General features: G+C 33.8%; 2 protein-coding genes across 2 annotated transcripts; one reads left to right on the forward strand and one right to left on the reverse strand.

Annotated features, from left to right (window-relative positions):
* Positions 1 to 7,645: 7,645 nt before the first annotated feature.
* Positions 7,646 to 10,330, forward strand: LOC147282454 (putative disease resistance protein RGA1). Its single transcript, XM_086248218.1, has one exon. It carries the CDS (start codon positions 7,733 to 7,735, stop codon positions 10,328 to 10,330), a length of 2,598 nt encoding a protein of 865 aa, XP_086104344.1. The 5' UTR covers positions 7,646 to 7,732.
* A 4,530-nt stretch (positions 10,331 to 14,860) lies between these two features.
* On the reverse strand, positions 14,861 to 24,554 carry AGL18 (AGAMOUS-like 18). The gene is made up of 8 exons (XM_086247758.1): positions 24,370 to 24,554; positions 23,070 to 23,142; positions 22,514 to 22,575; positions 19,103 to 19,202; positions 17,695 to 17,736; positions 16,764 to 16,805; positions 16,490 to 16,638; positions 14,861 to 14,948 (listed from the first exon to the last, which is right to left on the reverse strand). Exons 1-8 carry the CDS (start codon positions 24,549 to 24,551, stop codon positions 14,861 to 14,863), a joined length of 738 nt encoding a protein of 245 aa, XP_086103884.1. The 5' UTR covers positions 24,552 to 24,554.
* Positions 24,555 to 26,132: the final 1,578 nt, after the last annotated feature.

Here is a 26,132-nt window from a genome sequence, read left to right on the forward strand (position 1 = left end):
CAAAATTAATAAGAGAGAGAGAGAGAGAGAGAGAGAGAGAGATTGTTGGGTTTGTTTGATTGAATCTTAATTTGCAGAAAGAGAGAGGGGGCGTGGTGTTGTTTTTGGGAAAGAGATGGAATTAAAGCGGCCGACAAGTGATGATAGTGTTCGGAGGTGGTGAATATAAAGGGGGGCTATGGAGGCTTGTGGTGATGATGATCATTTTGTGGACTTTTTATATTGTGTGCTTAAGGCCTTATATGGTCCTACAAACGACCATCACTTTTAGCGACCTGCGTTTTTTCTTTTGGTTTTTATTTTTATTATTATTTTGGTTTCAGACTTTCTGTCATGCATCAATTTTTTAATTAAATTTTGTTTACCTAATAATGCGACCATTTTTTATTTTAGAAATTAAGATTAAATATTAAGTGGGAATGTCTTTTTCTACAAAAGAGAAAAGAGAGCTTCTATTCATACCCAACATCCTTTTTATTTTACTCAACAAAATTTTTATTCCTGAATGGACAATTATGTCCTATGAATCTATGATGAAATGACCATTAAGGACAAATGTAACTTAAAAAAAAAAAAAAAAAAACTTTTTTTTCTTTCTATACCCAACATCATATCTTCATCTTCATCTTCAACCTCTTCCATAACCAAACTTCAATCCTAACCAAATTTTGGACCTCATATCATCAAATCAAGTGTTTTAACTCGAATGGATGGTCAAATCCTTATTTTCGAGGCTCCAAATAAGGTATGTATGCCAATTTTTTGCATTTTTTTGTGGGGTATTAAAAGCTTCAGCAAATACGGGTTCGTGCCTCGTTTTGTGAACTAGCACTTAATACGATGCTATTATTCGGCCGTTATCCACCACATGTTGACAACTTATTCGGATGATCGACACCCACCGAATTTCACATTCAATGGGTACCTACCTTATAAGGTTATATTGTTCAACTGCCTTGAACCGAATATTGGGTTACAATTCGATTGCTATCCACCGAATACTAGGAGCATAACTCTCTTTAACAATGGCCTCAGCTGTGGAGCCTGCTTCGAAATCAAGTGCGTGCGACGACGACCCCAAATGGTGCAATCCAAGCAAGCCCTCCATCTTCATCACCACTACCAACTTCTGCCCTCCGAACTTCCAGCCCAGCGACGACGACGACTAGTGCAACCCTCCCTGCACCCACTTCGACCTCGCTATGCCCATGTTCCTCAATATCTCAAATCTTAATGGGTAAGAAAAAAAATGGTTGTGATTCATTCTTATTCTTAATTAAGGTATGATGGTAATTGCAGTTAGGTATAATAAGAAAATGGGTTAAATACAAAAATGGTCCACGAACTTTACACTCATTCTTAATTTGATCCACTAACTGTAAAAAGTATCAATTTGGTCCATGAATTTTTCAAGTTGTACCAAAGCAGTACAAACGTTAACTTCAATCCAAAATTAACGGAATTGATCACATGAAAATGTGATGATAGAACTAAAATGCTCCTGAAAATGTGATCACTTGCTATATGCACATGACCAATTTCCGTTAAATTTTTTGATGAAAGTTAATGTTTGTACTGATTTGGTACAACTTAAAAAGTTCGTGAACCAAATTGATACTTTTTATAATTAGTGGACCAAATTGAGATGCACTGTAAAGTTTATGAACTATTTTTATATTTAACCTTAAGAAAATAGTGTTTTAGAAAGCTGTAGCTGGGTAAATTAAAAAGATTGGGTAAAATAATAATAAAATTAAGTTGGGTATGCTCTTAAGCGAAAAACTTAGGTGGAAAAGCCTCTTGCCATCTCATATTGCTGAGTGGCACAACTATCCACTTAAAATTCGACACATATTTAACTTTAATTGCCATTTTTATTCTCTATTCTCTTAACTAAATTTGTAATTTTTTTTCCTTAAAGTTTTGGGTTTATTTCATATTTAGTACCTAAACTTTGACACTTGTTTTAATATGGTACCTAAATTTTTATTTGTCCCAATTGAGTACCTAAACTTTTATTTTGTGTTTAATAGGTACCAAAATGAATTTTTGTTAAAATTGTCAATAAAAATTAGGGGCAATATAGTCAAAGTATATTTTAATTATTTTCTTTATATGTTTAAAATTATTAAAAAAAAACACACAACAAACAAAAAAAATTAAAATATAAATTTTTTGAAGTGACTATATTGCCCCTAACTTTTGTTGATAATTTTAACAGAAATTCATTTTGGTACCTATTAGACACAAAATAAAAGTTTAGATACTCAATTAGGACAAATAAAAATTTAGATACCACATTAAGACAATGGTCAAAGTTCATATACTAAATATGAAAAAAAAACCTAAATTTTTGTTTTACCTTTAAATAAAAAATTACAAAACTATATAAGAAAATCAACAACCCCAGCGCACTCAAACAGCCGCAGCCTCTCTCTCTCTCTCTCTCTCTCTTCCTATTTTTTATTTCATTTTCTTTAAAAACCCAAAAAACTTATTCTAACTTTTTTTTGCCTAGAGATCTGGTTTTACCCCCAAATAATCATCTAAAAAACCCACTCCTTCTCACCGGCAGCTTCCCAATAATCCCACAGCCTGGAACTTCTTATGATCGAACTTTGCATTCCCAAAATATTCCAAGTGATCGAACGTCAAAATATTTCCATAACCCATTGCCATTGAATTCTTTAATTGGAGCTGCCTATGGCGGCCGCAGTGAATTGTCTGATAATACTGGTGCTAAGAACCTTTACATATCATATCAGTAAAGGATTTAAGGTCGTCTGAAGACTCTGAACAAATTGCCATCCGCTTGGACATATTATAGTGTATGATCTTTTGTCGACCGTTGGATTAAAATCATTAAGGATAAGTGGTTGAGATATTATTTAAACTCAAATCGTAAAGAGATCCCACTTCAGTTGAATCAAGCACAGTAGTGGTCCTTTAGTAGTGCACCCCAGTCCCCAACTTCATGGAATCATATATATATATGGGACACTTGTAAATGAGCTACCCTTAAAAGATATAATGTCCCAATTTTATTGAAGGATCGAAGATGGAAATTTTCCAGATGCTGTCATTAGTTTGAGGAGGGCCAGAAACAGATGGCTATAGGATTAAGCGCACCTTTGGCTTTAGTTTTCTAAACGATTTCTTATATTTTATTAATATGGAAGAGGCTAGTAAGTTTTAATTTCTCTTGTTTTTGGGTTTAAAGAAAAATGTTTGGACCCTCTAAATAGAAAAAGCTTTTAAACAAAAAGTTTTTTTTAGTTTTTTTTTAGTTTTTCTTTAAAAAACCATTCAGTCTATTCTTCCTTTTCCTTTAATATAAACAAAAAGAAAAACACACTTTAACAAACAAGAGTACTAAAATATAAAACATCCCTGTCACATGACCTAAACACCCTAACCAACATTTCAACTAGCAACATAATAAATTGCATGCATGGTACCTACCGATAGTTCAAGTTATGGCTTTCTGCTATTAAAAAAAAAAAAACAGTCTCTCATCATTCGAAATGTTTATTTCTATATCTTCATCCAAAGAATATTAATTTTAAAGAATCAGTCAAATCAAAAAATTGTTTATAAATAATTTTTGAACAAATTAATTATCTAATCGCGATAAAGAATATAGGCAAATACAATATTTTTGAAAAAAAATGCTGAAATGGACATAATAATAACTAAATGACTAAATAATTTTTAAATTGATTTATCGTTAATAAAGATGATTTTTAACAAGACTTACAAAATAAACACTTCAGACCATTAGACAATATTGTAAGGTGTACTCAAAAAAAAAAATTCTAAGTGTCATATTAAGAAACATTGTTCTTGAACAAATCTCTATCATTAGAATTACTTTGTGTTGAAAAAGTAATTTAAATAGATTTTTATTTTTATGTAGAAGATGGATGAGTCATGAAAGTTGAAACATCATTATCTAGAGAAAATACCAATAAATTAATTGCTAGTTGGTAATTAATATTGATTTATATGTAAAAACAAGTATAGTTTTATAATGCGTACGAAAACTACTCCAATGGTGAGTTATGATTGATGAAGCATAGGGGATGAGTTGACCCCAACACATGGGCGTGAGATGGGCATTTTCTATGGTAAGACATAAGGTGACAAAAGGGTGACGAGCATTATAATGAAAGTCAATGCAAATTATGTTGTGAGAGGCCGACTTGTCCCATCAATTTGGAAGCCAAACAATACTTTGTATTAAACTACGCGAGTTTAATGTACATGCCTTTTTATAATTAATCATTATTTCTATACTTAATTAAATTTATTAATCCAAAAAAGAAAATTAATTAACATTTTTGGACGGTTCCAAACAAGCATGCTTTGCCCCCATGACCAATTAGATTGGTGGCCTAACAGTTGAGAGCTGAAGTTGGCCACATAGTGTTTTATGTGGACAGAACAGCATCACTAGCAGACGCAACTTTCTTGTCCAATTTCCTTTTGTAATTATAATATGTCACCTGCTTCATCTCATAAATCAGGATGAACATAATTTTATATAAATGTATGTGTGAGAATTTAGAATGCTTTTATAAACACAAATTCGATCAGGTGTGTATGTTCGACGCCGAGTATTCAGTAATAATTTTTTAATATAGGCAAGTGTTGCTTCCACATCCAAATTTTAAGAGTAAATCGTCATCTTTTCACTTCATTTCTTCTTAGGATATAAAATGGGCTTGGTACACAATCGTTGTTAAACTAGCACCGAACATTCGGTGGTAGTCGCCGAGTGCTCAGCATCAGGTGTGAAGGGCCGCACGTTCGCATCTGAATAAGCTTGTTTATAAACAATCTTAAATCTTATTAAATGTTGTTTTGATTACCGAAATAAAGATATACAGTAGGATCCACATTTGATTTGTTATAATAAATGTTCTTCTAAAAAAAAAAAATCAATATATATATATGTTGATTCTACATGAGTATATGCCATAATACATATAGTAATGTTCTCTTATATAAGACAGTCTACATCTACATATTGTTAGACAATAAATTTAATCACACATGTAATTTAATTAAGAGAGACTTTTTTTAGGTCCTTTAATTTTATAATTTATTGACTAAAGCTTTCTGACTTTTAAAATTATAACTAAAGTCTAATAATATTGTAACCATTCCATATTACATAATATTGGTCCATTATTTTCTATTTTTTTTCACACATAATTTTTGAGTGTTCGGCAGTGCATTTTTATTTATTCATCAAATCCGGGTTTGTTGACTTTATATTAGGTTTTAAAGCTCAAAATTTCAGAGTTAAAATCTAATATACAGCCTCCATAAACCTTATTCTATACTCTAAAAAGGTATAAGATTAACCCGTAGCCTATACTCTCAAAAAATAAAAAAATAATGACATATTTCTTTGACAAGACCATGATCAAAGGACTTTATTTAAAAAAAATAAAAATTTTATATGGAAAAAAAAAGTTATAAGATTTTTTTTCAAATAAGAAATGTTAGAAGGACTAAATTGTAATTTTCCCTTTAATTAATAATCAATCTAATCAATGATCTAAATTTTAGTGTTTTAGAAAATGTCAGTCAAGATAACATTACCATGCATGTACCAACCCATGCATTAATTTATATGAAAGAATTTATAAATATTATAAATGATTGTGAAACAAAAGAAAGATGCAGTGCAGTTCTGAGTTCTGTATTTGATTTGTGAATGTGTGTGCAAGTCATTATTTCTTGACTAAAATTTAGGACTTCAAAGTTCTCATTCATATATTGGATGAAATTTAAGACTAGATTGCTCATGCATATGAGTTATGTCCTTGCTCATAAATTTGAATAAAAAGGATTAGAAAATCGATCTGAGAATGTAAAGATCATGGTTGAGCACAATGCTCAATCATTTAAGTTGATCTGAAATGTGTACTTCTCATTTAGGAGAAACCGGGAAAAAAAAGAAAAAGAAAAAAGCTCCTGAAGCAAGGCAGTCTGAAATTACGTGTGGTAATAAATCATCATTTTGTCTACACCTCCCATAATTGAGAGAATTGGACATTTCGGTTGTCCTGAATTGAGTAAAAGATGTAAAAGGGAAGAAGGTGAGGATTGGTCCAACATCTCTCATGTCCCATCTATTCTCCTTGCAATTGATAATGAACAAATCGCATCAATTGACATTCCCTTTAAGTAACAATCTACTATCTATTTATTTCTTCTTCCTCCGCATCAATTGACATTCCCTTCTTGATTACCTTTTTTCCTACCCAGAAAATAATCTGACAAAAACAACAAATAGATGTGATTTTTATAAGTACCAGATTTCCCTAAAATTTTCACATATATACTTAACGTCATTTTTTTTAATTAATAATTGTAACAGTTGCAGATCTCAAAGGGTGGCAGCAAAAGCATGCGGTCATTGGAGCTGCGTTGGAGTAATAATGGTGTGTTGTATTGGTTTGGGTTGTAGTCATATTATTGGAATTTGAAATAATTAAGAGAATATAAATAACTTCAAGGTGATATATATATATATATATATATGTGGATGTTTTATGTTTAATTTATTGATGTTGCTGTATTAAACATGTTTTTGTTATAACTTCTAAATATGTATGATTCATGATTGATCCCCTTTTGTATCGAAGTTAATCACCTTGAATTTCTTGTTGTGGCACAAACTTCTACTTTATATATATAGATGCATGCCATCATTATACATTGGACGCATTATCTCATTTGTCTTACTCTGTTTTAAGTTTAGAGTTTGCTAGCTTGTTTGAAAGTCTCTCTCGATCATGTTTTATTATAGTATTGCAACAGCACCCATCATAAAATCAATAAAGGAATCTTAGATTCTGTAACTATGTAACAATAAACAGCTGATAATTAATAACAAATTCAGAAAGTAATAATTAATTAATATAATGCAAAATAAACATTTGGATTAATCCAGGCCAGCTGAAATTTGGGGGACATATGGATGAAGGTTTTGCTGATCCCATTGACAAAAAAAATCCCGTTTTACACAAACCGGTCCACCTTTTAAAAACTCTCATCTGGCGCCGTGTCTCTACCTCTCTCCTCCGTTATATGTATATACTTGTCCATTTGGTTTATTATGTACACTGTACAGTCATTTCTTTCTTTTAAGTTTTAATGTAAATGTTGGTTGATGACTATGAACTACAACTTTTTGTCAAAGCTTATAGTATTGCTTTTTTCTGTCTCAACCAAAAAAAATAAAAAAATAGTATTGCTTTTATCAGAATCTGACAAAAGGAGCTATAGGTGTACAAACATCAATGTTCGTATAAAACTGTAATGTGCAAAAATGCAAGTTTGGAATCGCCTTCCACTCAAGTTTGAAATAACCAGAATATTAGATTGCAAAAACCGAACACTTTGGCCTGCACAAGTTATCCCCTCACTTTCCTCCGGATTGTTCTTTTCCTTTAACACCACTCCTCTGTTTTCAAAAGATTCCACTTGTAATGTGCAATATAGGCAAACGGTGCCCAAATGTCTCTTATCTTACTCAGTTGGCTTCCCATATATATAGACTCCACTATGTCAATTGCTTCAGGAAAACAGATGTAAGCCAAGTTTCCAATCCATAAAGTCCCAAATTTCGCATTTGATTTTTTCATAACTACTTGTTTCCCATTTCCCAAATCAACCATATATAACATTACTCCCTTTCCTCCCCCTCTGAATCATTATGGAGTCATTAGCCTTCAACATTGCAGAGAGAGTGTTGACTAGGCTCGCTTCTCATACTTACCAACAAATTTGCTTGGCATGGGGTGTCAGAGATGAGCTAAACAAGCTCCAAGAGACCTTACAAACCATCACCATAGTGCTCCTGGATGCAGAGGAGAAGCAGACAGAGAATCCCCTACTGTCCATTTGGTTAGGAAAGCTCAAAGAAGTTTGCTACGATGCAGACCAAGTGCTGGATGACTTTGAATTCCAAAAGTTGCAGATGCAAGTGCTCAACCGTGGGAGTATCAGAAGAAAGGCACGAGGAAAGGTATGCAACTTCCTTTCACGTTCTAATCCACTCGTGTTTCATTGTAAAATGGGTCATAGAATCAAAGAGATAAGAAAGAGGTTAGATGAAATTACTGTTGAAAAGAATACCTTTTCTCTCTCGGAACGAGTTGGAGAATGGCATGGCGTGCACATGCAGAGGGAGACCGGCTCTTCTGTGCTGGTCTCAGATGTTTTTGGGAGAGATGATGATAAAAAGAAACTTATCACCCATCTCTTAAAGAACACTGGTCATGGGGACGTGAATCTTTCTCTTATTTCCATTATTGGGTTAGGAGGGTTAGGCAAAACTACACTTGCTCAATTGGTGTGTAATGATGAGACAGTAAAAAAACAATTTAATTTGAGCATGTGGGTATGCGTCTCAGATGACTTTGACCATGAAACATTGGTTCGTAAAATTCTTAAATCTGCAACTAATCAAAATTGTGAGGATGTAAGTTTGGATAGTTTGGAGATTAAGTTGAAAAATGTTTTGAGAGATAAAAAATTTCTTCTCGTGTTGGATGATGTATGGGATAAGAAGCCACTGGGAATAACAAAAAACAAATGGATTCGTTTAGAAAGCTTGTTAAAGGTTGGGGCTAATGGGAGTAAACTCATTGTAACAACACGTAGTGAATCGGTTGCTTCACTTATGGGCTCCACACACATGCATCGATTAGAAGGTCTTTCTCCTGAGGATTGTATGTCTTTGTTTATAAAAAGGGCATTTCGAAAAGGAGAAGAGAAGCAGTATTCACACTTGTTGGACATTGCAAACAGTATTGTCAAAAAGTGTGGAGGAGTTCCTCTAGCCGTAACTACTGTAGGGAGCCTACTGTCTTTGAAAAGAGACAGAAATGATTGGTTGAAAGTGAGGGATAATGCTATCTGGACATTGGAACAGCAAAACGATGACATTCTACCTGCACTCAAATTAAGCTACAATGCATTGCCACCTTACTTGAAGCCTTGTTTTGTCTTTTGTTCACTTTTTCCAAAAGATTATCAATTTGATAGTGTATCTCTGAATGCACTATGGATGGCGCATGGCTTCCTTGAAACCTCTAATGGAAACCAAGGGTATGATGAGATAGGCCTAGACTACATAAGGCAATTATGTTCTAGGTCTTTCTTTCAATTAGAGGATGATTATATATTCGCTATAACATTTAAAATGCATGATCTAGTTCATGATTTAGCCATCTCAGAGGCGCAGGTAGAGTTGTCATCTGTTAATTTCCGTCCCAATAAGGCTTTTGAAAGGGTTCGGCATGTGTCACTATCTGAAAAGGATTTCTCCCAAGAAGAGCAACTGGTTCCTGAATTCCTACTCCAGTCAGATAAACTCCGGACCATTCTATTTCCAGATGAGGGAGATGGGGTCACCAATGAATCATTTTTAAAAACATGCATCTCGAGATTCAAGTATCTTCGGGTGCTAGATCTGAGTGATTCGACTCTTGACGTCCTGCCAAGTTCCATTGGCAATTTGATTCACTTGAGATATCTCGATCTGTCTCATAATCGTAGGATAGAAAAGCTTCCTGATTCCATTTGTAAGTTGCTCAATTTGCAGGCGTTAATACTTTTAGACTGTCAGAAATTGAAGGAGTTACCCAGAGACATAGGGAACCTGATGAACCTGATACTGTTGATGTTAACTACACAGCAGACGTATTTGCCAGAAGGAATTAGACACCTCAGCTCTCTTCAATTTTTAGGGGTCAAAGAGTGTGTCAATCTTAAATCTTTGGGTGAAGGGCTCCAATACCTCACTAACCTTCGGCAACTGGTTATTTTGAAATGTGAAAGTCTGGAGTCCATGCCGCCTAATATGGAACGCTTGACCGCACTAGACACTTTATTTATCGGGGGATGTGAGAAGCTTGATTTGATGGAATCAGGACAAGGCATTCGAGATCTCCGAGTTTTCTTTATCTTCGATCAAAGTCTGGAGGTTTTGCCCCGTTGGCTTCAAGATTCTGCAAACACTCTTGAGATCATGAGGATCGAGTTTTGTCGCGATCTCACGGTACTTCCGGAGTGGCTTCCAAACTTCAGGTTGCTGCAGAAACTAAAGATTGGGAGTTGCCGCAAATTGTCAAGTTTGCCAGAAGGGATGCGTCACCTCACTGCACTGAGAGAATTGGAAATTCGCGGTTGTCCTGAATTGAGTAGAAGATGTAAAAGGGAAGAAGGTGAGGATTGGTCCAACATCTCTCATGTCCCATCTATTCTCTTTGATGGTGAACAAATCGCATCAATTGATGATTTGATTTAAGGTACGTAACAATATACTATCTATTTATTTCTTCTTCCTTATCTTATCAATATCATATTTGTGGGTTTCATAGAAAATGTCGTCTATATTTTATACTTTTATGCCATTAATTCTAAAATCAAAGCAGTTGTCAGTTTGATGGAATTAGTTTAATTGTTTTTATAAAAGGTGTTTTAAAAAAAATTAAAGTTTTTGATCACATGTTCATAGCACATCTAACTATTGATTTTTTTCTTTAATCATAACAATTGCAGATCTCAAAGGGTGACAGCAAAAACATGCGGTCATTGAAGCTGCACTGGAGTGAAATAATGTTGTGTTGTTTGGGTTTAGGTCGTAGTCGTGATATTGGAATTTGAAATAAGGAATGTTAATAACTTGAAGGAGATATATATATATATATATGTATACATGGATGTTAATTTTAGTGATTTGATTTATGCTTCAATAATGTTGTTGTATTCAACATGTTTGTGTAACTTCTTAAGATGTATGATTGTGCCCCTTTTGTATCGAAGTTAATAACATTGCATTTCATATTCTGGCACAAACTTTGTATGCGAATTTCTCTAGCTGCAGGCACTTATACTCTAAAGCTTATTTTCCTTAATACTCTTGTAAGTTTAGAGTTTCCTATAGCTTGTTAATTTATAAGCTCTCATTTTCTCTCTTTTGCTTTAATATCCCAACAACACATCATAAAAAGAAATTCAACAAAATGTATATGCACATAATTGCAATGCCTTTATCTATTTTTCTGCTTAAATTGTCACTCTCTCACGTCCCAATGTTGGAATGTTGTTGGCACTGGGTCCTTTTGGTTGATGACATATAGTCCTTTGGTATCGTTGTTTTACTCCTCGAAATCTTTATGTATTTATTTGCTTTGTTTTTAGCTGCTTCCCTTGTGGAAAGTTGTTGTATCGCTTTTCTGTTTCCTTTAATGAAGTTCTTCTTCGGACAATAAAAGGAAGAGTTTTTTTTTTTTTTTTTTTTTTAAAGTCCAGTTGAAAAATAAGGCTATACTTCAGTCCAGGCGCTACAATGCACTCCCAGCCTGGTTCACTTTAATGTAAAAAACTAATGAAACCAACATAAACACAACATTCAAGCTTATGTAGTTATATCCACCTGTGTTATAACGTAAAAATAACTGTTACTAATTGTCACTGTTAGACAATGGCAATTTGCCCAATTAAAAAAAAACACGCCGAGCGCTCGGCACAAAAAACAAGGAGAAAGTTATAATTGGGCTTATTTGTCAAAAAATTAACCTATTTTTCATTACAACTTTTTAGGTGGGTTTATTTATCATTAAGAGTTGTAAAATGAATTTTTATAATAATTTACTTTCAAAAGAATTGTCACCCGTAGCTTGTTAATTGTGTTCACTAAAAATTCTCACCCTACTTTAGTACTGCATTAGGCAAGTTGGAATTCTACCCAATAGCTTTGGTTTTAGCATGTAGATTTGTATAATCAACACTACAAAAAAAAAAATACCATACGCAAAGAAGCATTTTCGTCGCCTAAGGGTTTGGGCGACGAAAATGCTTCGTCAGAAACTTTGTCTTCCAAAGCTCGTCGCTCAAGATCTTTAGGCGACAAAGATATACGACGTCACCTCAAACCACTTTGGGGGACAAATATGGTTCGTCGCCCAAAGTAACTTTAGGCGAAGACATCATAACTTCGTCGCCCGATGTGACTTGAGGCGACGAACCATATTCGTCACCCAAGGTTTTTTATTTTTTTTATTTAAGCTTTTTTATCCAAAAACTATATAACCCAAAATTTATTAATAAATTTATATTAACACAAATTAGTAAAAAATTCATAATTATATCCGTACAAATGATAACTAATATATGACCTTAGTGGTCAATCTAAGTCAAAGGCATCATCGGAATCTCGTCTTGGCGACGTAGGCGCGGTAAACCCAGGTAGGTACTGGGTGAATATCTGAAGCACTGTGCCTGCATCTGTGCCTGTTGTGCCTGCATCTGTGCCTACATCTGACTCACATGTGCCTACATATGTGCCTCGCGAGTCTCTCTCTCGGAATCTAGCTGATGCTGCAGCTTCTCCAATCGAGCGGTCAGATCAGCGACGACTGGAGATGGTTGAGAAGAAGACGAGGGGGTACTGACGTCACGAATCATCTAATATCTCATGCCACGTATCTCCCTACCGGGCCAAACACCGAGTGTGTCCATTAGAATACAAAGGCCGGCATCGGGATCAAGTTGGATTGACTCCAACGGAGTGTTAGGAGGGAGTGAATGGCCGCGTCATCCAAATACCTCGCTCTCTTGACTAGCATCGCATCCTTCAAAACCAAATACACAAGTTAGAAATTAAGAAATTAAATATAAATAAAAAAATTAAAAAAATTAAAAACTAACGTGCATCGCTCTAGCTGCGTCACTGCCGCCATGACTGCAATAGACATCCTTGTAGGTGTCGATCTCCAAAAATTGCGAACCCGCCAGAACAAAAAAATAATGTTGTCAAAGATTAAACAATACTAACGAATATATATGTATTAAATTAAATTAAAGAACGACGTACCTGACGTCGCTCCTCCAACCGGCATGTGATGGGCGGGCTCGAGCTGGGATGGGATGAGAGATGAGAAAGTCACAACAAACCAAAAAAGAGAAAGGGGAAAGCAAGGATTAAAAATCCCGACCACACAAACCATATTTAGGCGACGAAAATATTCATCGCCTAAATATGGTTTGGGCGATGACTGGGCTTTGTTGCCTAAGATAATGAAATTTTAGGGTGTCATTTCACCCGCTAATATTTCGCATTTTAGGCAACGGCCCATTTTGTCGCCCAAACCATATTTTTGTCACCTAAGTACCTTTTAATTATAAAAACCATGATCGTTCATACGTTCGAACTCCGATACCTAACTTCTACATATGTGATTGACCTAATTTTTTGGAGGGATGATCTTTGAGTGTGGAACTGAAAAATAAACGGTTCAGATCGTTGAAAACACAATCGGGATGTGAGCTTCTATATATAAATGCACTTGAAGAGTATAATTCTATTAACTTTTTCGTTGAACCCTTGTCGTTTCAATAACTGCGAAGACCTCAACGTGATTTTAACGATCGAAGCCGTTCATTTCTATGTTCATTCTCAAAGATCATCCTTGCAAAAAATTGGCCTAATCGGAATTCATTATGTTCAATTATCATAAGAAAGATCACGATCGTTCATTAATTCAACCACCGTTACCTAATTTTCTACATCTTCGATTAAGCTAAATTTTTGCAGGGATGATGTTTGAGTAGGGAACTAAAAAATCAATGATTTGGATTGTTAGAAACACATCAAGATGTGAGATTCTACATATAAATACACTTGAAGAGTATAATTCTATTAACTTTTTTGTTAAACCCTTTTCGTTTAAATAATTGTGAAGACCACAACATGATTTCAACAATCGGAGCTGTTCATTTTCTATGTTCATACTCAAAAATCATCTCTGCAAAAAATTGGCCAAATCAGAATTCATCTACCCGTTTGATTATCATTAGAAAAACCACGATCGTTCAAATGTTCGACCACTATTACCTAACTTTTACATATCCGATTGGGTCGATTTTTTGCAGAAATGATCTTTGAGTGGAGAACTAAAAAATGAACGGTTTTGATCGTTCGAAACATAACTGCATCGTATGTTTATACATAAATATAAATGCACATAAAAAGGCATTGGGCGTACTTTAGGCGACGAAATTAAGTTGTTGCTTAAAGTGATCTTAGGTGACGAAGGTAAGTGTCCTGGGAGACGAAAAATTCCTTCGTCACTCAAAATACTAAAGGGGCGACAAATTCATTTCGTTGCTCAAAGAGACCTTAGGCGACGAAGGCTTTGTGTCGTCGCCTAAAGTCACTCAAACGCTCTGTGCACAAAGCTTGGCGCCAAGATCATTTTGTGATCAACTTTAGGTGACGAATGATTTTCATTGCTCAAAGGGTGTTTTAAGCAACAAAGCTTATATTCGTCGCCTAAAGTGTGTTTAGGCGACGAAAGAGTTCGTTGCTTAAACCTTTAACGTTTTAGGCGACGAAACGGAAATTGTGTTGCCTAAAGTGACTTAAGGCGACAAATTTGGGTCCGTCGCCCAAGATTTTGTTGCTTAAACATGTTTTTCTTGTAGTGCGATACACTGCCACGTGGTATAACTAATCTATGTGTCATAATATTGGTAAATGTTTTTAATAGTATATCCTACAAATATAAATATACCGTTCAATAATATCTTTACACGTTGGATTGGTTATACTACATGGCGATATATCGGTTATACCCAATAATTTTTCGTAGAACTGTAGAAGAGATGGAACATTTATAATCTGAATTTAGCTCTCAATATTGCATCTATATAAATATGTCTATTACTTTAAAAAAAAAATTAACTGCTAAAACTAACTAGAACTAATAAGAAAAATCCAAAAAAATTGAAAAGAAGAAAACTAAAACTCAAATTGGAAAAATCTTCAATGATATTAGTCTGAGTGCACTTGACTCTCTGAATCATTAGAATTGGGTTCAATCTTTGCTGCTTTCCTCTTCCGACCAACAGATGATGACAACCTGAGAAAACCAATTGCATGATTAAGATATTATGTCCGTCTTGTATTTTGAAAAAGAAAGTCTTTGTTGTCTATTTAGGTTTAGACAACCATTCAGGTCATGAGAGAGATATGACTAGGGTTTCATAGAGTTAATAAAAATGCATGGAGAGCAGAGGAAAAAAAAAAAAACAAGGGACATATATGGGATTTGTCTTACGACTTAGGTACTAAAGAATAATAGGTCGAGTTAGAGGTTCTGATTAGATGATATATTATCTATCGTGTTCGTAAATCTCAATCAGATTTAACTGTCTCATGTTAAATTATGTCTCTCTTAAATGTGTACTCTATTTTTCCTTTGATCTCCATATGCTTCAATTAAAACCTAACAAAGATTTGGGTTATGTATGCTTAGTTTGGTACATACAACTAAGAGGAAATTACAGATTTGGTCCACTTATTTTATACCTAGTTCAATTTTGGTCCATAATCTTTTTTAAGTTCTATTTTGGTCCACTAATTGTTTCATTTGTTCAGTAAAGGTCCAGATTTGTGACTTTAAATTCTTTGGGTTGTGTTTTCTTCAATTATAATTGAACTATAAGTTATATTTCATCATTTCTTAGTCATAAAACCAAATTTGGAGTATTATAATCTAAAAGAATTGAGATTGGGTGAAGTTTGAAAAATTGGCAGTTTCGGGTACCCTACTTTGGGGTCAATTATCTTGAGTTTTAGAACTCCAATTTGAATGATTTTTATATGGTTGTAAAGAAGAAATACATAGCTTTAAAACAAGTATATGTTCGCTGAATTTGGGTGAGATTTGATAGGATAAAAAGCATGCCAAATTTGAGAAAACAAATATGGACCTTTACTGAACAAGTGGAACATTTAGTGGACCAAAACAGAACTTAAAAAAGATTGTGGACTAAAATTGAACTAGGTATAAAATAACTGGACTAAATCTGTAATTTCCTCTACAACTAATAACACTAACGGCTAACTCGCTAACAAGCATAAATGATTCAAAATGACACCTACGAGAAATTTGTACATGTAATGAATGTATACAATATGCTTCTCTTACATTCACCCCTCACATATTGGTCTTATGATCAATTATTGTGAGGGGATGTTGCATACACCCATTATACCTTATAATTTCTCCACAATTACAAGCATACACAATGGTAACACCTTACAAAAAAAAAAAATAGAAGTATATGTGTATCCTCTTGGATGAAATCTCAAGATGAAATCTTCAGAATGTTTTGACACCTTTCTTTTGATTTTATAATTTAACACTAGCATAATTTAGACATGGCCCAGAAGATACTAAATTACCAAGAATAGATCTTAATCAAATTGTGGTTGGGATTGGAATTGGTCCATTAGGAAGTTGACAATTCTCAAAGCCTCAAGCCCAAGTACTGCCAACCCATAACCCAAAAAGCATTTATGTGAAGCTTTCTACTCCTATGAAATTTCAATACCAAGACCAGAAATTCAAAAATTGGAAGCAAAGGAACATTTTAATGGAGATTTAATGTAACATACCCCAAGTGCAAAGAAGTGTCTGAATGGTCATCACTTTCCTCATCTGATTCACAATTGGAAACTGCTTTTGAGCTTGTGAAGGAAAACCTCCTCTCCGAAGGATGAGATTCCAGGATAAATGGCTTGTAGTTTTGCTTCATCTCCTCAAGCTATGTGAATTTAAGATTAAAAAAAAAAAACAATTAAATGACGCAGTTTTGTGTTATCCATGAAATATTGCTACATAAAATGATGTTCTTGCTATCTATATCTGGATCAAGCTTACAATGTTTACCTCTTTGCGCAGATTCTCATTCTCTTGCATAGCTTTTTGCTCCTGATGAGTATTAGTTAAAATTAAAAAAACATACATATAAGTTGTTTAACTAGAAACAAAAACATAAAATCACTATAAAATGAGCCATATACATAGTTCTTCATTCCATACTGTTATTAGTTTGTTAGCTTGTATTTCACCCTAACCAACATAAAGATTCGAACGGTCATATTGCGCCGTTCGAACAATATAACATGCACAAATTGCTTCTTTTTTTTTTTTCCCTTGGTCCGGCCAGCTAGTACTTTGGCCTTTTACGCAAATAATTCTAAAAACTTCCCCCTCAACTTTGAGCTTAAAGTAGTCCTAGTCCATCAGTTTCTTATTAATTTGACCAATATATATGCCCTTCATCAACTATGAAAAAAATATCTAGAAACTCTTAAACACAAAATATTAGGAAGAAAAGTTAGATATCGCATCTTATACCTCCTAAATTCCACAACTAGTATGTGCTGGAAAGATCTAGGACATATATTTAAGGTCTACGAATTCAAATGTGATCAATTGAAGCTAACATTTTTGGAGGAAGTATTGAGTGTCGTTACCAATAATATCAGAGCAACCTAATCAAATTAATTCTTGTATATGATTGGAGGGAAAATACGTCCCTCCTTTACAGGCTAAGATGGACCTATCACCTATGGACAAGTAAATTTTACGTTGTGTCCCACATTAGAAATGTGTGTTCTTTGTCTGTGTATGATATGCATATATGTTCCCCTCATGGCAATGACGTCAAGGTATAAAAAATGAAAGATTGTGCTAGCTTTGAAGCTCACATCGGTATAGAATACTTAAATAAGGTCTAGAAATTCAAATTTTAACTGGAGCTAACATTTATGGAGGAGAAAGATAAGCATGCATGAAAAATTGATGGTTAGTTTACCTGTGATCTGGAGCTCTTGAGCTTCTCCAAAAGTACTTCCTCCTGCAACAGTAAAGATTCGGTAAAGTTTACTTTTTGCTAGACCTACCAAACTAGATAAATTTTAGAGTAAACTACAATTTAGTACCTCAATTTTTATTTTGTATCAAAATAATATTTCCGTTAGTTTTTTTGTTAGTAAAACCGTTATTTGCTGACGTGGCAGAGGTATTTTCATCTTTTTTCCACATGTTAAAAAAAATATTTTAAAGAACTTTGAATTAAAAAATTCTTCAAACAAAAAATACATCTACAGCAAGGGGGAGAATGGGTCGAGGAGGGGCTGGGTTGGGGGGGGGGGGGAAGAGGGGCTGGGAGGGGCTGGGTTTGGGGGGAGAGGGTGGTGGTGGGTCGGGCTTGGGTGAGGGGGTGAGGCGAGGCTAGGTGAGGGGGGTAGGTCGGGGAGGGGCTGGGTTGGGAGAAGAGAGGCGAGGAGGCTAGTGCTGGATAGGGAAGAAGATAGAAGGGCAGGAGCCTAGCGCTGGGTGGGGGAGGGAAGGGAATTGCAGAAGAAGAAGAAATTGTGGGGGTGGGGGGAAGTATTTTTTTTAATGTTTATTTTAATATTTATTTTAAAAGTTTTAATGTTTTTAATTATTTTTTTATTCAAAGTTCTTAAAAACATTAATTTCTTTTTTACATATGGGGAAAAGAAGAAAATATTTCTACCACATTAGCAAATAACGTTTCCACTAACAGAAAACCTAACGAAAGTATTACTTTGACACAAAATGAAAGTTGAGGTATTTTTTTGTAAGTTTTCAAAGTTAGTGTACTAAATTGAAATAACATGTAAAGTTGAAGTACTAAAATATAGTTTGCTCAATTTATATTATTATTTAACTTATATATATATATATATATACAAAAATGTTTTAGAGTTAACTAGTTAGTAAAATAATATAATATTAATCACCATTTTGGGCCCATTACACAATGTAATCTCATAATCCAAACCGTTCATATTTTAGGTCTTCATTCAAAGATTAACCTTGCAAAAAATCAACCAAATCTGAAATCATTTAGTCATTCGATTATCATTACAATCATTTCATCTTTTATTGAAAAATTTGTATTCGTCCATTTACATGAGCATAATTAGCTTACTAATAGTTGGCTAAACGATTTCCGATTTTGTTACTTTTTTCTAAGGATGATATTTGAATGAGAGCCTAAAAAATAAACGGTTTAGATCATGAAATTACATTGTGTAGTAGTATCATATTATTTTGCTAATTGTTTACCTCTAGAGCATTCCTCAAATAATTTTATTTAAGAAATTCCTCATGGGGCATCCATATAATATTTCAACGATCTGAACCGTCTATTTTTTTTGTTTATATATATATAATATTATATATGGCATCACCTTCTTATCCTTAACAGATAATATCCCTTCACTTAGTTGTTCTTCGAGCTGCTGCAGCTCTTTGAAACTCAAGCCATCCAACTCCTTACCCATCATCCGCCTGTACAAGTAGAAGTAACACGTACATGAATAAATACAAGGAAAAGAAATGAAAACACTTCAAATTATGTTGTAATAGGAACACCCTTTTCATTTTTGTCAAATGTAATAGGAATACCCAAATTTTCACACCAATTAAAAAAGCTTAAATTAATATATAGCTCGAGCTATTATAATCTCTTACATGCAACTCCATCCTAGAGAGATCGAGAAGAAAAACAAATATGTGCGACCCCACCTTGCATGGCTGCATGAAACAATTCAAGGCCTCATCCAAACGTGCAAGATGGAGTTACAGTTTGGATTCCAAGGACTTACTTATGTTTATTCTAGATCACCTCAATGCTTTATACCGTCTACTTTTTTGGTCTCAATTGAAGAATTGTGTTTACTAAAAATTAGGTTAATCGAAAATCATTTGACCGTTGATTAAATGATCACTATTTCAAGTGTTTATTAAAAATATTTTATTCGTCTATTTATTTGATCAAAGTTAATTGATAGCTTAATGATTTTCAATTTGCTTAATTTTTTACAAGATTCGGATCGTTGAAATACAATATGGAGTGGGCCCCACATTGGGATCCCACACCTGAAGCTATATATATATATATATAACCAGGCCCCTTTTATTGAAGGATCCCTCAAATATTTTTGTTTAAGGGATCCCTCATGGGGCCCACTCCACGTAGTAATTAAACGATCCAAACTGTCTATTTCTTATATCTATATTCAAATATCATCCTTGTAAAAAATTAGATAAATCGAAAACCATTAAGCTATTAAACTTTGATCAAATAAATAGACGAACATAATATTTTTGATAAACACTTGAAATTGTGACAGTTTAATTAATAGTCAAATAGTTTCCGATTAACCTAATTTTTTGCAAGGACAATCCTTTAAAGGAGACCAAAAAAATAGATGGTTATGATCATCAAAATATAATGTGGAGTGCATCCCACAAGAGATCCCTTGAATAAGCTTATTTAAGGATCCCTTATTGGAAGGGGGTTGTATAGCCCCCTTCTAAGAAGGTGTTAAATGAGGGATCCCCATGTGGGGCCCACACGGGTCGTTTTGTATCGATCTGAACCGTCTATTACATAATATTTTTTATATACACTTGAAATTGTGACAGTTTAATCAATGGTCAAATAGTTTCCGATTAACCTAATTTTTTGCAAGGACAATCCTTTAAAGGAGACCAAAAAAATAGATGGTTATGATCATCAAAATATAATGTGGAGTGCATCCCACAAGAGATCCCTTGAATAAGCTTATTTAAGGATCCCTTATTGGAAGGGGGTTGTATAGCCCCCTTCTAAGAAGGTGTTAAATGAGGGATCCCCATGTGGGGCCCACACGGGTCGTTTTGTATCGATCTGAACCGTCTATTTTTTACATCTCCATTGATAGATCATTTCTACAAAAAATCAGCCAAATCGAAAATCGTTTATCCATTCTGATTTGGCTGATTTTTTGCAAGTATAATCTATCAATGAAGATATAAAAAAAATAGACAGTTCAGATCGACACAAAACGACCCGTGTGGGCCCCACAGGAGGATCCCTCATTTAACACTAAATGAGAAATCCCTTATTGGAAAGAGACTATATATATATTGGTCTCTCAAGTAGAGATTGAGGCGTCGAGCTACAGAAAGTGTGCATATATATATAGGACAGGATATCACAATCTCCTTTTAGAACTTGGCATCCTCACCGAGGAAGGAATCATACATAAATATCACACTTATACCAATTGACATGGTTTTTTTTATGTGAGACACAACCATTTACTTGTCTACGAATCCATGTTACCTCGTAGCTCAGAGGGACAATATCATTTCTTTCATCGGTAGGGAGGAGTCATCATAGTCGTAGCCCTTAAAGTCCCATATAGGCAATGGGCTATGTTATGCTTTGATACCATTTGTAACGACCCAAAGCCTCATCTAGAAAGTACTAGCTGAAGTTGAATTTTGAATTCTTATGTATTGGTTAAGTACCCTAAATCTCCAGTGCATTACGGGTACTTATATGTGCATCACCATACATCTTACAAAACAAAAAGAAGTGGAAAATGAGGATTGAAAGGTTGCCAACCCACATGACATCCTACAACAAGGCCTTAAGTACCATAGATCTCCCCAAAGCATTGCCAATATGGAATTATGGTTATCACCATGCACCTTACCAACAAAGAACTGGGAAATGAGGGAGTTTGCCAACCCACAGAACCTGCTACAACTTGGCCTTACTTATGTACCCTAGAGCATTACCAATATGGAATTATGGTTAATTATCACCATGCATGCACCTTATAAACTAACAAAGAAATGAAAAATGAGGATAGTAGGTCACCAACTCACATTACCTCATGTTAGATAACTGGTACCATTGGATTCCAAAACTTAGGTTATTGAGAAATAAACCAACATATATATATATATAATAAACTGTATTTGTCTGCAAAGTTTGGAGAACCAAACAATTATCGATTTGGCTGATTTTTTACAGGGACGACCCTTAAGGATGGACCTAAAAAATGGACCGTCCCGATCATTAAATTCTCCGCTCTGTGGTGAGCGGGTGGTTAGGTGAGTGAGGGATTCCCCGCTCTATGGTGAGCGAGTGATCATTTTTGTATATATATATATATATATATATATACGAAGAATGCTTTAAAACTAACTAGTTAGAAAATTAATACGAAGCTAACAATGCTTTTGGGACTACCATATAACTAATCTCATAATCCAAACTGTCAATTATTTAGGTCATACTTCAAATATCATCATTACAAAAAAATGAACTAAATCGGAAATCATTTAGTCATCTAATTGAGATCAAATAAATAGACGATCAGTGTTTTCGATAAAAGCATATAAATAGTTGTTGTTATAATCAAATGACTAAATGATTTTCGATTTTGGAGATTTTTTACAAGGATGATCTTTGAAGTAGGACCTAAAAAATAAACGGTTCAGATTTTGAAATTATATTGTGCGGTAGGCCCAACATGGTGGTTAACTTTGTATTAACTTACTAAGTAGTTAATTTTAGAGTATTCTTGTATATATACATATATAAAACTATAATGACATTCTTTTTTGTTCCTTTTAAGTAAATGGACCTATTTTTGTAACATCTCTATAAAGTCCAAAAAGGAGAGCAAATTTAATACTGGTACGATAACATGCCTCTAGAACTATATATAATCATATCAAATAGACATGATGAAGCAATTAGTATTCTTATTTATCAACATGATATCCGCAAGTGACACAAGATCATCAGAATGACTTACAAGCATGCCAAGCGCAGTGTTGCAATCTCATCCTGCAGTGCATTTACATCACATTTCGGTTCCTGTTCATTCAACAGAAGGGTACTTGTCAGATGAAGTGTTTCCACATATGTTGTTAGAATATAAATATAAATATTGATTAGATGAATGTTTGTCAAAATGTGTAATCCAAATAGTCCATTATGTCAAAGTGCCAAAATGTGTAATCCAAATAGTCCATTATGTCAAAGTGTCAAACTGTCTGATAATAGAACATTCATTATATGACACATGTATTCTCGGTCTCTTTTCTATGTTTAGAAAAAATTTGAAAATTTGCCTACTTCATTCACCAATTTGGTCATTTGATAAAGGCCGTTAGACAATTGAGACAAAAAAAGGTTTTAGGAAAACAAGAATAAAAAAAGCTATGTAGCAAATCAACACTATTAGACTGATACATGATTATATTTATCAACTTTAGGATACTAATTGGCATGACAATTCTTATTTGTTAAAAATAAATAATTTCTTTAAGAAAATTAATGAGACTAATATGGCATACCTCTGTTGTTGCAGGTTCATGGGGGCGCTCTTTTGGATACTCTATTGCAAGGCCATTGTTGTATCGTGAAAGTGTCTGTTCCATGCTACATTAAAAAAAATAATAATAATGGATGAGAAATTAATTAAAATAAAATAGCTATTAATTATTTTTTTGTCAAATATAGTTATTAAATTTTTTTTTTTTTGGCCAATAATAGTTATTAAACTATTAACGGTTCCCTTTTTGTCACAATTATTACTTGGCCAGTAGGGTGTTCGTAAATCGTAACTTGGGCTGCAAGTTGAGAGTTACCCGTACTTGCAGGCATCTACTTGGGCCTAACTAAACCTAGTAATCAGGCCCATCCAAGCCCATGTACTCGGTCTAATATTTGCGTATACGATTTGTATATGTCCAAAATTAAAATTTTTGACCAACCCACTTTTACTAGAATAAGGTTTCTACTCTTGGTTAATTACCTTTTTCAGAAAAATTCGTCCTTATCTCTGTCTTTGAGTTTTCATCCTCAAACCAAAATTTTATAATATCAGTGAAAACTTTCCAATTTTTAGGGTTTTTTTTTTTTTTTTTTTTTGTGTGTGTGTTTAGGGAGCTCTCGAAACTACCAAAATATTCCCCAAAAATCATAATTTTCTAATTTTAGTGAAAAATTTCTACTGTTTCAGTTTATTTGTGTTTGCGGATGCTTTCCAAATTACCAAAAATATTTTTAGTAGTGTAATTTGATTAAAATAGACCAAAGTAACACTTACGGTTTCATCCCATTCTCAACACTTTGGTTAAGCATATAAAAAATTTCGGAGTTGAGAATGCTTTTAATCATGTTTTTAATGAAATTTTTTATGTGTATCTAATCTAACATCAAAGGCACTCACCAACCGTATAAGCAAGTCTATAATTCACAAATCTTTCTTGTATATTGACTATGTGCTTCTCCAACAAGGACTGAAAGTACCTCTACAACCTAAGAAAACAGTAGCTTCAAAAAAAAAATTCTTATTTGCTTATGGGACAACACAATACCAAGTCCCATAAATCCATAATCATTTACTACTATGACTGGAAATTTTCAGGTTTCAGAATCATCCAAAATTGAAAACACTGGCTGGTGAAGGTCCATGGACACATAAAAACATCAAGAACAAGAAAGAAATTCATCGAAAAGTAAAACATAAAACTTTCACAAAGTCTCAATCAAAAATAACCTATAACATTTATGATATCCAAGAAAGAGTGGCAAAAATAAAAAAAACAAAGAACAGTTTTCGGGAAGAATAACAAACAGACCCTTAATTAAATGTATACGGACCTGGTGCTTGAGAATTCATAAAGCTTTCCAGTGCTGGAGAAAACGATGACTCCAACCTCGGCATCACAGAGAACTGACAATTCCTTGGCCTTCTTGAGCAACCCATTCCTGCGTTTGGAGAAGGTCACTTGTCTGCTGTTCAGATTTTCAATCTTCTTGATCTCAATTCTGCCTCTACCCATTTGTTTTTTGTCCCTCTCTTCTTTCTCTATTTTCTCTATTTCTTAATTGGCAAATATGAGACTAATTATATAGAGGAGTGGGTGTTTATATAATAGGATTACTATGTTGCCTAAATAGATAGGGATTCTGCAGGTCTGCTAATGAAGGAAAAGTAGGACCAAATTAGGATACAAATATGTGAATATAGGTAACAAATGGAATACTATAGGTGGCAAAAATCCAAAATTGGCATGCATAGTTCATTCCCAGAAGAAATTACTCTTTCTTTCTTTACTAAAGAAGAAAATCTATTTACTTGGGGAGTAAGTCATTGCTACTTTCGGAATTGTTTTCTTGGAGATATTTTTGGAATTTTAGTCGAAACATATACATTCTGTTTTTATTTTTTGGCATTAGGCCTTAAATATACAATAATTTGGATTCCTTTTTTCTTAGTCCAAAATGGAAAATATATCCGCCAATAAAAGGGTTTCCCGTGCTCAGATGGTGATAACCCAAATCGATCGGCACCAATGTTCCTTTTTTCTTTATCATGGCTGTCGATATGCATACGAAAAATGAATATACAATGTGTAAACACCAAAAGTGCAATAATTTTGTGAGTTAGTCACTTACAATGTGCAATTGAGTGACAATTTCAATTTCCTTGTAAAAAAAATAAAAACAACAATCGGCAAGGAGACCGATTGATCGGCCCTTACAACATAAACGTAGATTTCATATACATATTGCAGAAAGGAGGTCACAAATGTCCGAAACATGTATGTATACAATAATGTTTCTAGTCCACCAATAATTTTGTGTCCTACACCATACATTTGCTAGAATTTGTGACTTGCTATACTTTTGAGTACAATTATACTTTTTTTTTTTTTTTTTTTGCCAAATAACACTTTTGGATCCTTTGGTCTTTGTAGTTTTGGTTATTTTCCAATTTGGAAATTTTGATCATCTACTTTCATCAGGATTAAAATCAAGTGTAAAAATGAAATTCATATACATATATTTTGAAGACAGAAATTCGACGTGCCACACACATATTGGGTTTGTATATAAGTATTTTGGACAGTTCCTTCTTACTAGGCAAGGTTAATGTGCATGCCATGTCAGATTTGGGTCTTCAAAATACATGAGATTAACATTTTGAAATTGATTGCGATTGTTATAAAGGTGCATGACTAAAATTTCCAAAATTGAAACTACGAGACACAAGTAAAAAATATTGAAACTATAAGGACAAAAAATGCAATTTGACCTTTTCTTTTCATAAATAATACAATAATCTCATAGGAAGTAACTAGTTAATAAAAAACAAGCAGATATGAAGCTACTTTTTCTTCCAAAAAATCAATAGCTTCAACAAAATAATATCATAACATGATTAATGCTACATACATGCATGAGAAAAACAAGATTTTTCCGTCAGAACAAATGAAATTTCAACATGATTAAACTTTGTACAAAAAAAAAAAAAAACACGTACACACGCAAGGTCAACATATGAAGAATTCCATGAGTTCCATGCTTCAAGATATCAAAGGTCATATTTGATAGTAAATAAATCAAAATGCTCCTAAATT

Source organism: Dryas octopetala, chromosome 6 (assembly GCF_963921425.1).
Source record: "Dryas octopetala chromosome 6, drDryOcto1.1, whole genome shotgun sequence".
NCBI lineage: Eukaryota > Viridiplantae > Streptophyta > Magnoliopsida > Rosales > Rosaceae > Dryas > Dryas octopetala.